General features: G+C 31.8%; 1 protein-coding gene across 7 annotated transcripts in view; it reads left to right on the top strand.

Annotated features, from left to right (window-relative positions):
• The first annotated feature begins 892 nt into the window (after nucleotides 1-892).
• The window catches only part of LOC143238254 (uncharacterized), a 29480-nt gene continuing 14464 nt past the window's right edge, over nucleotides 893-15908 (top strand). The window contains exons 1-3 of one of the 7 annotated variants that reach the window (XM_076478330.1): nucleotides 1422-1768; nucleotides 5922-6096; nucleotides 13652-15216. In XM_076478330.1, coding sequence (XP_076334445.1) covers nucleotides 13717-15216 — 1500 coding nt within the window. In that variant the 5' untranslated portion in view covers nucleotides 1422-1768; nucleotides 5922-6096; nucleotides 13652-13716. Of the gene's footprint in view, nucleotides 1243-1395; nucleotides 1769-5921; nucleotides 6097-13651; nucleotides 15217-15908 lie in introns of those variants that run through there. The other 6 variants (XM_076478332.1, XM_076478333.1, XM_076478334.1 and 3 more) reach the window with 6 other exon arrangements.

Consider the following 15908-nt stretch of genomic DNA (forward strand, 5'->3'; position numbering starts at 1 on the left):
ATCAAATTTGGTATGGAGGTTCATCATTGGATCCATAGGGAGACATGTAAATTTGCGGTTTCACACTGAGATATCCTTTCATTAATCATGAATTTACATAACTTCTGAGCAAGGCACTCGACTCGTAACCCGAGAGTTGCGTGTTCGAATCCCTGTCACAACAAACATGATCGCCGTTTCAGCCGTGAGGGAATTATAATGTTACGGTCAATCCCATTATTCGTTGGTAAAAGAGTAGCTCAAGAGTTAGCGGTGGGTGGTAATGACTAGTTGCCTTCCCTTTAGTCTTACACTGCTAAATTAGGAACGGCTAGCGTAGATAGCTCTCGTGTAGCTTTGCGTAAAATTCAAAACAAAGAAACAATCCGTTCAGAGGACAAGTACTCCAGCTAGTCAATTAATATTTCAGAAATATATGATTTAGATTACTAGTCTAAAAGTAAGAGAAGAAAGCACACATGATTATCTTCCCTTACCTACTAAGAAATGTTTATCGAAATGTATACGTTTTTCCATTGAATAAAATATACAATTAACAACTTAAAAAGTGTTTACAGTTACTGTAATGGAATGGCAAACACTTCATTCTCTCCTCCACTTCCCTGTAGCAAACCTTGCTCGTTTTGGACTTTTTTGCCGATTCAACCAACTATTTTAATATGAAATAAACTATATTATTTTCAAAGTGATAGAGCTGAAAAATCGTCAGGAATTACAATTTACTTCCATGCTTAGGTATAATCGTTTAACATTACTGTATGCTGTAGTGAATAACTGTAATAATATATTTGAATAAATGTGATATCACAGAAGTATGTTCCCGGCAAGAGCAGTAATTTTACACATTTACAACGCTAGAATAAGGATTTCGATTCCTTTTACTGGACGTAACAGAGAGTCTGGTGTGGCTTTAGTATCCAACACATACTCCCAAGAAATATTTGTAGTAGATAAATGATAAAAGATTAAGTTAGTTAAAAGTGTTGCGTGTACCAATATATTTCTACTCATTGTGAACATTTTATTCTAATTGTTAAAGTAAAAATTAAAGTATCCTTGCTCCGTTACCCTGAGAAAAATACAAACAATTAATAACATGAGAAGTCGCGATATCGGATAATGGTATAGAAGGGAAGTAATAAGTCGACACACACCAACGGTTAATATTGTCTTTTCTTAATATATATTTACTTACAAATTATTTTGTCCCACATTTTATACTATTGTTTGTCTAACTTTGTGGTAACTACTATTTTTTCTATTCATCCGCAAATTGACATTATTACATAGGCCTGCTTTTTTACAATATGTATTTTATTTTTTCATTAATATTGGATAATTGTCTAAATTTTTTTAGTTTTACTGTTTTTAGAACTATAAATTTTTGTTTGGGGTTATTTTTGAGCCTAATATAAGTACAGGAAATATGCACGACCTAAAGTTAAAACGAATTTAGTAGTACTGATAATCATCCGTTGAAACATAAGTTAATAGAAATAACATACGTGGAAAAATATACGATATCTGTATATCTGTTGATAAGAGTTAAAAGTTTCTATAAAATATTGGTTGTGTGAATGTTTAAGTTGTTAATGTTATATCAATTTTAATTCAAGCTTTAATAATTTAAGTTGAAACTTAAATTTGATACATGGTTTTGTCAATCATTATGATAAAATGTGATTAAGGTTAATGAATCGTTCAGAAAAATGTTCTAGTCCGCAGTCAATGTTTTTAGGACTACTACAGGCATAATTCTGTAATTCAGGTTAGGTTGCTTTTAATAGCTTTATACTATTTAACTACGTTTACGTGATATACAAATTTTGAGTTATTATAAGTAGTATTAATGGTACTAACGATGCAACTTGTTCGTTTTCGTTACAAGAAAATTTACCAGTGCTGTGCAGCAGTTATGGTTAGAAAATTAGTATGTGATTAAATTTTCACTAACACAGTGAGTTACCCACAATGTTCGCCCTAGTGGAGTTGTGTGGACAATTACATGTGGCTCACAAAAAAATAAATTAAAAAAAAATACGGCAATAAAAAGACAGGGCAAAACCATTGTTATAATTTGATTTTTTACTAGTTGATACGTAAATTATTTAAATTAGCAATCGGTTATATGCCACTAAAGACTGGGATACGTAATATTTTTGGTTGCTGTTATTAGTGAACAGAAACTTTTTGTATTAATTTTATTTAATCTTTAAACTGTGAAATCGCATAATTTATAATAAAGTTGCTGGATGATTACTTTGGTTAAAGTTTAAAGAACAGTTTTAACAGACTAAAACAAACACATTAAAACTAGGGTTAAATATATACAAAAATTTATTAAACTTTTTCAACCCCAGAACTGTTGGAATATAGATTATCACTTACTAAAAACTTAATAAACCTGTGCCTGACTAAGACTTGATACTAATAATATGAACAGTACAACATAAATATTATTGTTAATAACTGTTCCAATAGATAAAAGAATCAGGAAGAAGAACCAGGTGAAGAAAGTCCTGTTCCAGAAAAAAAAAATCCAAGTTGAAAAACTTTGAGATTAATAACACTATCAAATGACAGTTGGCAATAATTTGATTTAATTTATTTTGTAAACTAGTCTCATTAGCACTAGATATGACTGATATAATATGTTGTTGTACATTCCTATTTACTGTCACTTAAAAGTTTTTAGAATTTAGCAAAAATTAAAATTAATAAAAATGATATATTAATCATTCTAATGCAGTTATTTCTAAACTGTGTTATTACAAGTTGCTTAGGAACATGTGAGAGTTTCACCAAAATAGGAATAATAAAGAACATAGAAAAAATTCTCTGCAAAAAAATTTGGCAACAGGGGTTTCATGGAAATCAAGACAAGTGAAGGTATTGTTAGTGAATAAAGTGTGGAAATCACTGTCTTAACCAATGTTGTTCAGGAAAAAACATGGGAACATAAAATATAGTATATTAGCTGCTTACTTGACACATAACACCAGTAGTGTTTGTCACATACGATTGTATGCATATTTAAACTTCCTTGAAAAACTCGACATTTGTATGTGCAGAACTTTACACAGTTATCATGTAATTGTTTTGTTACTAATGAAAGCTCATTAAACAACTCTGACAGTGCAGTCTGTTTGACATTGTGATAAAGTACATCAACACATCTTACAGTTCAGATGTAGAGTTTGATAAGAAGACAATACAGATAATATAGCAAAATATTTATATTGGTTCATAGAGACATGAAATAATAATTTATATATATATAAATATATATGTTAATAATAATTAAAATATAACCAAATTAAATTAAGAATAATACACTAAACACACTGTGAGGAGTGTCAAACACAATAACACACTAAACGGACCGTAAGGAGTGTCAAACACAATAACACACTAAACCTACCATGAGGAGTGTCAAACACAATAATACACTAAACCTACTGTGAGGAGTGTCAAACACAATAATACACTAAATCGACCGTGAGGAGTGTCAAACACAATAATACACTAAACCTACTGTGAGGAGTGTCAAACACAATAATACACTAAACCTACTGTGAGGAGTGTCAAACACAATAATACACTGAACCGACTGTGAGGAGTGTCAAACACAATAATACACTAAACCTACTGTGAGGAGTGTCAAACACAATAATGCACTAAACCGACTGTGAGGAGTGTCAAACACAATAATACACTAAACCTACTGTCAGGAGTGTCAAACACAATAATATACTAAACCGACTGTGAGGAGTGTCAAACATAATCAAACTAGCTAATCCTCGTTGCTTCACAAAATATGTGGATCTCGTAGCAGGAAGTAGTGAGTAAGTTAAATCATCTGTAAAGTAAACGTGTTTGAGAACCAACTTTTGAAGGTTAAGAGATATCCAGTATATTAGACTTGCAGAGGCTGCATACTTGATGATAAGTTAGATGTAACTTTTGGAAAATTCTGTTTTTGTTATGGGAAAATATTAGATTCTAATAAGATACCTGATAGATGCTAAATTACAGGACATTATAGAATTTGTTAAGTTTTGCTACTGCTAACAAATAGCATTATCTTTTTTTATAGTATATGTAAAATAAATGATGTTGTAAATTGGAAGATTAGGAGAAAATTCTGCAGAAGTTTAGGGGCAGAGGTGAAGTATGGCATCTTCAGGAATGGTCCCTTGGACCAAATAAAGAAAATAATTGCTTAGCATTAGCAAGAACCAAAGATTAAATGAAAGGTTATCAAAGATATATACAGAGCAATAGGTGGGCTGTTTGGGCCTGTAGGATATTTTTCAGTGTAAGGAGGGGGGTTGATATGCTAAAGGTGGATTTCACTTAAGTAGGCTAGGTACTAGAATATTTGGGGAAACTCTAAAGATATTTGTTAAATATAAATTAAATTTGCAAGGTGAGTGGGCTTGAGAAATTGGGAATAAAAATTGGTATTATAAATAAAATGAATAAAGAGAAAAAAGTCGATTTGGTACATAAGTTTATTATAATTATAATATAAGTATTATAATGTGATGGTCAATCCTGCTATTCTTTGGTAAAAAAGTAGCTCAAGAATTTGTGTTGGGTGGTGATGACTATCTGCTTTCCCTGTAGTCTTACACTGCTAAATTATGCATAACTAGTGCAGATAGCCCTCATGGAGCTTTGAGCAAAATTCAGAAACAAACAAACAAATTATTCTGACATTACAAGTATAAAACAAAATTGATGAGCTCGGGGCTCAAATTGAAATGGAAGATGGATATAATGAGAATTATTGAAATCATTGGTTATAGGAATTATTACTGTTTTCAACTTATTTGTGACTGGGCCTACTTACTTTTTTACTTTTCACTGTTTTCAGTTTGAATGTGGCCAAATGTACATACTTTTCTTAATTTTGTTGTTGTTTTTTTCAGTTTGGTTGGGCATGGCAGAGCTTGGTGGTTAGGACACTTGACTTTTAATCTGCTGATTTTGGATTCAAATCTCAATCACCCTTTTAGTCATGGGGGCAGTATAATGTGACAATTGATCCTACTGTTCATTAATAAAAGAGTACTTCAAGAGTTGGTGGTGGGTGGTGTTGACTAGTTGTCTTTCTTCTAATCTGACAGTCCTAAGTTAGGAATTGTTACTGCAGATAGCTCAGGATTAGCTTTGTGCAAGATTCAAACTAATCCAAAATTAAAGTAAAAATGGATTGACTGTTGCTGAACCTACATATTTTCCTACATTTGTTTCAGATTGATTTTGACTATCATATTTGCTTACTTTCCCACATTTTCCAAATTTGTTGTAACTTTCTGTATTTGCTTAATTTTTCACCATTTTCATAGTGGTTAAAACTTACCACATTTGTCTAATTTCCCACTGTTGCCATATTGGTTACAAATTAACTTGTTTTATTTTATTTTCTTTCTCATGTACTGACACTGGTTGTGAGTGGGCTTGTATATTTATTAAGATTCTTTATGTTATTAAAAATTTAAAATGGTATGGCAAAAATGCCACTTTAATCTTGAAGTATTTCTTATACATATTAAAAGTAGATAATATAATCAGTTACAATTACTTATAAACATTGAGTACAGTAATTTGTGTCATGTAAGATAATCAGTTAATTGAAATTATGATTATACTGATTAATGTATAAAAAATATTGAACTAATCAAAACTTTGTTTTTCAATTTTTACTCTTTGATATGTAACTTTTCAAGTAATTTATATATTGTCATTAGATTACTTACTGTTGGTGTTAGGATTAACAAAAATAATCAACTAATCATAATAAGCATTTAATTATTTATAATTTTAGCTCTTAAAACTATTTAAGCCTCCTATGAGAATAATTGATTAATTGAAATCAGTTTGTTAGATGAGTCAGATGATTGATCATTATACAGGTTCCAGTAATCATTCAACTATAATCCATGTGGTCAAGCAAGGTGAAAAGGAAATCCATTTATTCCAAAATTTTGTATTTTAACTAAACGAATGAAAAGAGAATTTGTCAGTTATTAATAAAAAACAAGGGCTGTACTAACTAGAATATGAAATAAACTGACAAAGTGAATGGTGGTAAGGTTTAATGGCAGATTTTTCTATATCGTTATTATCCTTTCTAATTCATCATAATGTGAGAAATAAAATTTTATAATGTATTAGTAGCATGATAATAAAAAAATTTAATTCTGGATATTTTTGAAATTTTCCAAATTCTGTTATCAAAATCAAAACTTTAGGTTAGTTTATAATATTCTAACTATAAAAATTAACATTAAGGAAGAAGCATTTTAAAACAGAAATTAAATAATAACAATATGTTTTTTTCATTTATAAATGTATTTTTGTAACTGTAAAGCTACTTATATTAGTTATTACATCACCAATAAATACAAGCAAAGGAAGTTTCAGCTAGAAGTAGATACAAAGTAATTACTACAAGTGAGTCGTGCATTATAAGAACAATGCTCATGGGTGAAATTCTTATATAGAAGAAAAAAAAGTAGAGATACTCATCTGGGTAAAATGGATCTGTTTTTGGAAAAGGGGGAAAAAATTGTAAATGTAAAAAAAAGATCACATAGTAGCTCAAATAAGTTCTGGAATTAGTACCACTGTATAAAATAAGTTCTGGAATTAGTACCACTGTATAAAATAAGTTCTGGAATTAGTACCACTGTATAAAATAAGTTCTGGAATTAGTACCACTGTATAAAATAAGTTCTGGTACTCAGTACCACTGTATAAAATAAATTCTGGTACTCAGTACCACTGTATAAAATAAGTTCTGGTACTCAGTATTGGAGGGTGTGGACAGAATTTCACTTCTGACATCTCTTGTTTTGATACTTCTTGAAACCTTTGAAATTAAAACCTCTATTAAAGAAAGCCTTTCCAGATCACCCAACACTGAATAATAACATTGACTTGTCCCTGTTGTCATTATTGTGTCATGTCTAGATTCCCAGTGTTTTATTTGTTTTATAATTATTAATCTACAAATTTTTCAAAAGGTGCAGGTGTTTGTTTATACTTGTATTTAAGCTTTTCTTTTTAATTTTTCTCTTAGCAATATCAATAAACATATTTCATCATATATTCCATTAGCTTGTTGTTGTTGAAAGTCTTTAGTCTAAACTTTTGGTTGTACCAAAAACTTTAAATAGCTAATGTTTTGTTGTTTCTTTTTTTTTTGTAGTTAGTATATTGTGAACTAACTTTTTAAGGCTTTAATACTGATGATGGAATCTGAAAAAGTTTAGTAGTGTGCATAATTAAATATGTTTTTTGGGTTCACCATATTTGTGATATTTATTAGTGTTATTGTTTTCAAATATAATTAGACTTTTAAGTTATGAATACACTTTGAACTTGTGACTTAAAACTCATGGTACAATTACAATTGTAGAAAAAAGTGTCTTCATTTTTTTTAACATGTAAATAGTCACATATACATTTTGACAGTTTTAGGATTAAAATGAATTTCAGAGAGGTATATTTACAATACTCAGAGCCTTTTCATGTGTAGTTGCCATCATATTGCCAACAACTTTATAACTCAAATTCTGCATGTCTTGATGCAGTGCATAGCATGTTGCAGTTTACCCATAACACTACACTCTCCAAGCTTCCAAGTAAGTTAGTGTGCATGTGGCAGGAGAGCTTACATAAACTTTCTGCCTATAATTCAGAGTTCTTAGCTGGGATTGTGATGGAAAATCACATATCTATCAAATAAAGGGAAAGTGGAAGGCACTGTCTTTTATTTAGAGGTAAACACTTGTTTGAAATTCATACTGATGCTTAAAATGTAAAATTCAGATTAGGTTGATTTGTCTCTGAAATAATGAAAGTCCAAATACCCACTTTCAAAATGAGATGGGAACCAAAGAAAGTTAAAATCAGACAAATACATAGGTTACAAGGCAGGAAGGTAATAACCTAGACCACATCAAATATGTACCAATGTAGAGTCAAATAGAATCCAGAACCAGAAGTATTCAAGGACGAATAAATGGAGCAGGTCAGCATTATATGAAGGTTGGACCAAAGGACAAGGTTAAGGAAGACAACAACTTCTCTGTGAGGTATTTCTACTCTGGATACCCTTTAATCATATAGAAAATGGTTTGGTTATAGCAGTAATGGTTTTACCTGTGGAACCAACATTGGAAGTCCAAATGGTGGAATAAACAAATAAGAGAAATACCATTTTCTGCTCCTGTAATGAAAAGAGAGCAGCTCTAACAATATTACATGTGATTGCACTCTTGGAGTTTTTGCACCTTCTAATCCGTATCTGAAAAGGCCAGTAAGTTATGAAACCAGTCAAATCAGTGGGATCTTAGAAAGAACTGAAGAAACACTCAAACTTTTGCAAGGATTAGGCATCACAACTTGAGAACAGTGCAACAGGAGCATCAGAATCAAATGGAAAAATAACAACTTTTCTTCATCCTGGTTGTAACTATGAGATATGTATTGAGAAATGGAGTCATATATCAGACATCTTACTTCCTCACATGGATATGCTTGCAGGTGTGGGAAAGGTACCTGCCAAATTATCAGCAGACACTAGATGTCCACATGCTGGTTTGTAGAATCTTATCTAATAGTTGCTGAGACTAGGAAACCAAAGACATTGTCAGTGTTACATTTTATGAGATACAATCTGAAATTCACTTTGTATGTGTGTGAAGTAGCTGCATAACTTAATATGATATTTATTATAAAGTATAAACATCCTATTTCAAACCCTTCTGAAAGGTTCTATTCATGGATATAGTAGTGAACAGCATTGTACAAATGTAAAAAAGCATTGTGCAAGTAACACATTTGGTGAAAAAGAGTGGTTACCTCTACTTGCAATTCAAATCTTTGGTAGGAAGGTTCTTTCAGGATGTAAGCATTGAGTCTTCCAAGATTACATGAAGCGTTGAAGGCAGAGATGTCAGACCTATCAGAGGGAAGATATAGAAGAAAATGCATTTTAACTGAAAGATGATAAAACAGGCAAATTGCTAAAGATTCAAAAGGAAGAGAAACAAGACTCAGTAAAAGAAGATTTAAGTCCCATTGAGGACAGCATCTACAAGCTTTAGTGTTAAAAAAGTGATGAAGAAAAAGAGAGAGATATCTTGTGTGGCATCTATAGGTGTCAGAGAGAGCAGCCTTGTAACTTGCAATAGAAGAACCAAATTAGTAAAAATCTTGAAATAACCACGAGAGGAATGAAGCACTTTGTTTGGAAGTTGGATAAAGAGACAAGAACCAATTTCCAATGCACCAACTCTTGAATATGCCCATCAAGGTTGGTAGACAACCAGGGATGGACACTGACAATAATGTGATAAAATTAAAACTATTCAAAAGAGAATTCAACTTCTCTAATAAAAAATCACAAACAGCTGTTGATCTGTAAATGATGATGTAGAAGATGTCTTCAAAGAAGTAAGAATGGGAATTTCTTGAGATACGTGACACAGCAGGGGAAACCATGGTTGCACTGGCCAGTGTGGAGCAATATTTAGAACTTAGCATTTTGATGAATTAATTGTGGCTATTATATGAGGGAGACAATGAAGAGGAGGGTAGGTATAGAGATCTTCTATGATTATGTCAAAGTATCTGTTACTAGGACAACAGGATCTACTACTGGAAACCAATGAAGTGGGAGAAGATAGTAGTCTTCTATTGATCAGAATATGACAAAGCCATTTACACAACCACTAAAAAGTTAAAGTGTTCTGTACAGAGAAGCTGATCATCTCTGAAAAACAAATTCTTAAGAATATGTAAAGTACCCAGCATATAACAGGTTGGAGATAGGTATCATCTCTGGTGATAAGTGTGGAAGACAGAAGATGAGACTCTAAGAGTTGTAATAATATAAAAGCATACTGAAATGTTCCTTAAACTGTGTTGATTTAAAATACTAAATGTACCAGATGGTGTGTTTGTACTAGATGAGAAAAAGTTGTGGATGAGTAACCCAAGAGATATAGCTAATGGGTAGTTAACTGAGTGGAGAAAATAAATTAGCAAAATTAGATTAATCAGTAGAAAATGTGTGGAGCTGGAGCCAATCCAAATAAAAGGGGCAACGGATTTGTAAACTGCCTTCTGATGGAAGAAGGAAATGACAGGATGATGTGTGACTAGGGATATAAAATTAAGTATCCTGCATATCTACTAACTTTATTCAATAGCCATGGCTAAGGAAATTTCATAACTATTTCTTGTATTCCAACTAAAAAATTAGGTGTTTTTACAAAATGATTAATTGAGACTGATCGAGGATAGTACTCCAAAATCTAGATGTCCTTGGAGCCTCAGAGATGGGAGTGAAAAATTTGGGGAATTAAGATAAGTGACTATTGCTTTCTGAAAGAGATTTGAGAATTTCTGATTCAGAATTTATGAGTTACTGGATTAGAAGGAAGAGGATAAGACAAGTCCAGATTGAGGTATCTGTCAGACTCTGATCTGAAAGCCAAGTGTCTCATGCATGAACTACTGATCTGTGATGACCCACTTACCCCAAACAGAGAAGATGAGAGAATTGTCCAGAAGAGAATAGTCATTAAGTGAGATTATAAAACTCACTTTGCATGCATCTACATTTGACTGTTCAGTAAAGTAGAAAAGAATAAATTGTTAATGTTGACCATAGGAACAAGGAAGAAGAATGAACATGACTTTGGCAGCAAAAGTCAGAGTAATATTCAGTGACCCTGTATCAAGAGTTCTAATTATATTTAGCTGAATTCTTAAAACTTCAGTAGTGAATCAAACATCAGGAGAAGGTAGAACATACAAAAATTGAATTATTCATTCTGAGTTAGAACCATCAGGCCTATATATGATCATTACATTCTGGTTCTTTTAAAAGGAATGACTGCCAGAAATAGTTTTCTGTTCTTCAGTGAGAGATAAGTGTGTGTGTGTGAAAATTCTTACACAGACAAATTACGCAGAGAAAAAGCTCATCCAAGGTGAGCTGAAAACATTGAAGGAGAGAGCATCTTGCAACAGTGCCATGGGTTAAGATGTCAAAGGAAAATAAGAGGTAAGTGGAAACAGAAGTAATGTTAATGACAATGATAACTAAGGATGGTTACAAGGTAAATATGTTATTCTTATGAAAGGAATCAGGAGAATGAGAGTAGAGGACATATAATAATTATTGTAAAGAAGTCTTAGGATGAGACAAATTATAACCTACAGGGAAGAAAACTAACATTATGGCAAAGAAAAAGACCATAACCCCTCCTTCAAATAAAAGACAACTGAAGGTCATTAAATTGAGAGTAAGGAAAGTGACACTATTAAAAAACCTTCCTCCATAATTAGTTTAAAATGTATCATTAATCTGGTATTTTCATTCTTGTTAACCAAATATATCAAAAGGTGGTAAATGTTGGCTAGTAATTTTACTAAAGATGATTATACCAGTGCCAAAAACCTTCTATCATTATGACCTAAGGCAGTCCTGTATCAAGAGTTCTAATTTATATTTAGCTGAATTCTTAAAACTTCAGTAGTGAATCAAACATCAGGAGAAGGTAGAACATACAAAAATTGAATTATTCATTCTGAGTTAGAACCATCAGGCCTATGAAATATTAGTTCAAGTTTTAAAAACATATATACAAAATCACAGGAACTAGTTACTGAAAGTTGAAGTATAATGGTAAAGCAGAGTTATGTAACATTTGGTCCATGTGCATAATTATGAGTAAGATGGCACATGATCTGCACTTTATCAATGACATTAAGAATGTTGTGTTGCATGTTTGTTGACAAGGTAAGAGCAACTTAATGAACAATGACTTTCAATATTTCAGAACAAGTCTACTTCATTTAAAGTAATATTCAGGTATGTAGAAAGAACAACTGAAACAATATAAAATTCAAGGCACCAAAGTTTGTCACCTCTTCAGAGTTGCCTCTCTACCTGCAAATAACCAAGTAAAACATAAAAACCAGATGAAATATAGCCTTTTTTTAAATATATGCTGATATAATAATAAATTCAAAGTAATTCTATACAACAGATTATCGAGTACACAATTTCAGAAATTTATACACACTAGATTATAAGATGTATTATGCTGCAAGCTTATACACCTGATCATCATGCTTATTATAACTGGTGCTTGAAGTGGAGAGCAGTGAGGGGTAAGCATGTACCCTTACATCTCTAATTTAGAATTTTGCTTACCTACACTTTTTGTGCATGACTTTCTCAATGCAGTGAGTGGTTACAGAATGAAAAATGGTCTCACCATTTTATGCACGAGCATATTCACACTTTGAGCACTGATTATAGTAAAAGTTTATATGCACCAGATTGTTAGGCACATTGTATCACAAGTTTATATGCACTAAATTATGAGGCACATTATGTCACAAGTTTATACACAAATTATCAGGCACACTATTCCCATATTTCGAACATCAAGCTGTGCTCTTGAAACTTCAGTCATTTGTACTATATGAGTTTGTATTTCTAGCTGTATTGTTTCATGATTCAAACTAACTACCCATCAGTAGGTTGTGTAAACAGCTGAGGATCTTTGAATCGAGTCTAAAGTATGAACATTTGAATGATCCATTTTTAACTATAAGGTCATCTGATATAATTTGTGTTAATTTAAGAAATGGTGTAAGCATAACAGTTCAGAAACATTTGAAATTATTGTTTAAGTATCTTTAAAAATAATTATTTGGAGCTAAACTTTCTCTTGGTACTTCATCTAATTTTTTATGTAGTTTCTGTTTTAGTTTACCTCATTATTGACAAGTAGAATCCAAAAATGTTTTCTTTGGCACTTCCTTTATTCTTGCATTATTTTCTGTAGCATTTTATTTAACCCTAGAATGTCAACGTTAAATTTTCTATCATTAACACTAGGTTGAATGAGTTCATAGTGATACTGTGCTTCAAATCATTGGTTATATCTCATTGATACTCACAATCTAAATGATATTTTAAAACAAATCTGTATTATATTAGGTTGAGGAATTTAGCATTTTTAAATAATTTCATTCAAGCATTACATGCAAGACTATACAATACTTCAATGCATGAACACATTACACCCAAAACATTTATTATGATACTTTATTTCATGTAATACCTAGGTATATAGTATGCATTGTTTTAAACGAAACTGCAAGAAATTAAATGCGAAAAGCAGATGGTGTCGAAAATGCTCGATTTTGTCCACTTGACATTCCATTTAATGAGCTGAAAATGAAAGCAAAAATTAAAGACATATGAAAATCAAACACACCATCTATTAGAGTAAAAAATTATCTACCAAATGACATGAAATATTTTGTGAAAGCGGTTCATTTATGAATATATTTTTTTAACTTAAAAAACGCTCACGAATTATTTCTCAACCGAATATAATGGCATGTGGCTGAGTAATTAGTATGCTGGGCTGTGGATGTAATGCTCTGTTGTTTGTGTCCTGTGTTTCTTTATCCAAAGTCCAACAAACAAATGATAAATTATCAGATGTAGCTTATTGTACCAAATCAAAATATCAAACAGATGAGTACATGTTTTTATTGCTTGTATGGTGTTACTTTATTTATTTTTTTTCAAATTATTTTTCAGAGTACTCAACAGATATATGATTTTCCTTAGAAGTACATAAGTAACAGTTGGATAAATAAAAGAAAATGGCTTCAGCAGTAAGTACAGATCCTGCCCAGAAAATTGAGCAAATGAGTAAAGAGTTTCTTGAATTCTGGATAGATAAAGTTAGGAAATGTGGCTCAATTTCTCTCCAAAATGTAACTGGTCATGCTTCTCAGCTCTCTCCTGAATTACGAAATTTCTTTGGGACATCAAAAACTGCTCTTAAGAAGTTCTTGTGTGATAATCCTGATTATTTTTATATTGATAATAAAGAAAATGTATGGTCAGTTGCCCAGGTAAAATTAGAACATACTGAACAGGCAAAAATTCGTACATCAGAAACAAAGTCACCATCTAATAAAACAGATGATAAAAATGAGATCACTGAACTTAGGGGAGTAAAGGGCAAAATTATTAGATTATTTCCAGTTTATGGTTTCATTAGTATTGTGGAGCCTATTCAAGCTTTGGTTTATTTTGATTTAATGTCATTTGAAGATGGCTCAAAGAAAACATTACCAAGTTATAATCTAAGTCCAGGAGAAGGTGTTTATTTAAATGCTAGAAAAGGGCCTGAAGGTTGTGAGGCTCACTTTCGTGCATCTCAAGTGTGGCGCTCAAGTTATTATCCAGGTTCTACAAACAAGGCTAAAGAAATGTTTGACAAACTGAACAATTTGAATGAAATGGAACATATCCCTTTGGGAACTGAAGACCATATAATTGGTCGAGGAAAAGTGCAAAATATCTTTGATCGTTACGGATTTATTCAGCATGATCAGAACAAGCAAAATAATGTATTTTTTCACATATCTGATATTGAAAAACCTGCTGGGTTACAGATTGAAAAATTGGAAGAAGTTCTAGAAATTGGAGAGGAAGTTCTCTTTGGTGCTACACATTCTTGCCAAAAAGATTCTTCAGTTAAGTGGCAAGCAACTTATGTACTTATCAAACATTTCTCTAAAGAAGTTTCAAATTCTGAAACTGAACAAGAAGTTTTTATTTCAGGGTCAGAACTGTCATCTCATTCTGATTTAGAAGACTGTACAGATTCAGTCTCTAAAAACCCTTCAACAACAGACCCTCAGTTGGAAGATATTTCTTTAAGTGATACACAAATGGAAGTAGCAGAAACTCAGTCACTAACTACAGAAACAGAGCTAGCAGGGGTTCAGTCATTAATATCTCTTGAGAAGGAAAAAGTTAAGCCTGCTTTCTCAAGAAGAAACAGTGATCATTCAATAAGAAGTATTTCAAACTTGGTACCTAATGATAAAGTATTCAAAGAAAGTAATTGTGTATTTACTTTAAATCTTAAACCAACAAATAACCAGTGGAAGAAAGAAAAAATGTATCCTACATCAGGAGCTTCTGAAAATCTTATTGAGTCTATGCATACAGTTTCAAACCCTTCAGAATCAGTTTCTGGACTGAAGAAAGATATTATTAATCTAAATCTACTTCAGCCAGAAGTGACACTTTCTCAACATAACCAAGTAGTTAATCCTAGAAACCCAAAATTGGAAATGGAAAATTTTGTAAGTACTTGTTTTCTATGTATTTTGTAAGTGTAGTAAAACATTATATTTTTTAACTTAAAGACATTTCAAGCAAAGCATATTAATAAGACATATTTTTATATTTTGAAGAGTGTTATTTGTTCTAGTAAGTGTAACTCTTCTAGCTTCTCCTAGGCTTCAGATTTTAAAGATCCAAAGGACTCTTGCATCTTCAATATAGGAAGATTATAAGTTTCCCCAACTCCTGGATCTGACACTGAAATTTTCCTTTTGTCAACATTGTTATTTGGACATTTGATTTTCAGTACTGTTGATTTGCAAAAATGTATATCCGAACAGCTGGTATTGGTATTAACCCTGTTATTAATAAGCAGACAACAACATTTCAACCTTCCTAGGTCATCTTCAGATCTTCCCAGGCCTCTTCAAAGACTGATGGTCTCTCAGATCATGAATAACTAGAGGGACCAAACATTCTGGTTTATCTGGGATGGTCCCAATTTTTTGGTAGTTTTGTACCAGTATTCCAAGAAACATTCTCAGAAACAAAACATCTCAGTTTTATGGTAAATACATCAAACTGTCAGTCACATCAAATCATAAAAGATGACTTGCTTATTGTTGCAACACATACTTTCCTGCAGCTAAACTCTCAAAAGTTCCATCTGTGATTGGTGAGATACTTTGGTCTTTGCAGGTCTGAATGTGCA

The sequence above is a fragment of the Tachypleus tridentatus genome, chromosome 13 (genome assembly GCF_004210375.1).
Source record: "Tachypleus tridentatus isolate NWPU-2018 chromosome 13, ASM421037v1, whole genome shotgun sequence".
Lineage (NCBI taxonomy): Eukaryota > Metazoa > Arthropoda > Merostomata > Xiphosura > Limulidae > Tachypleus > Tachypleus tridentatus.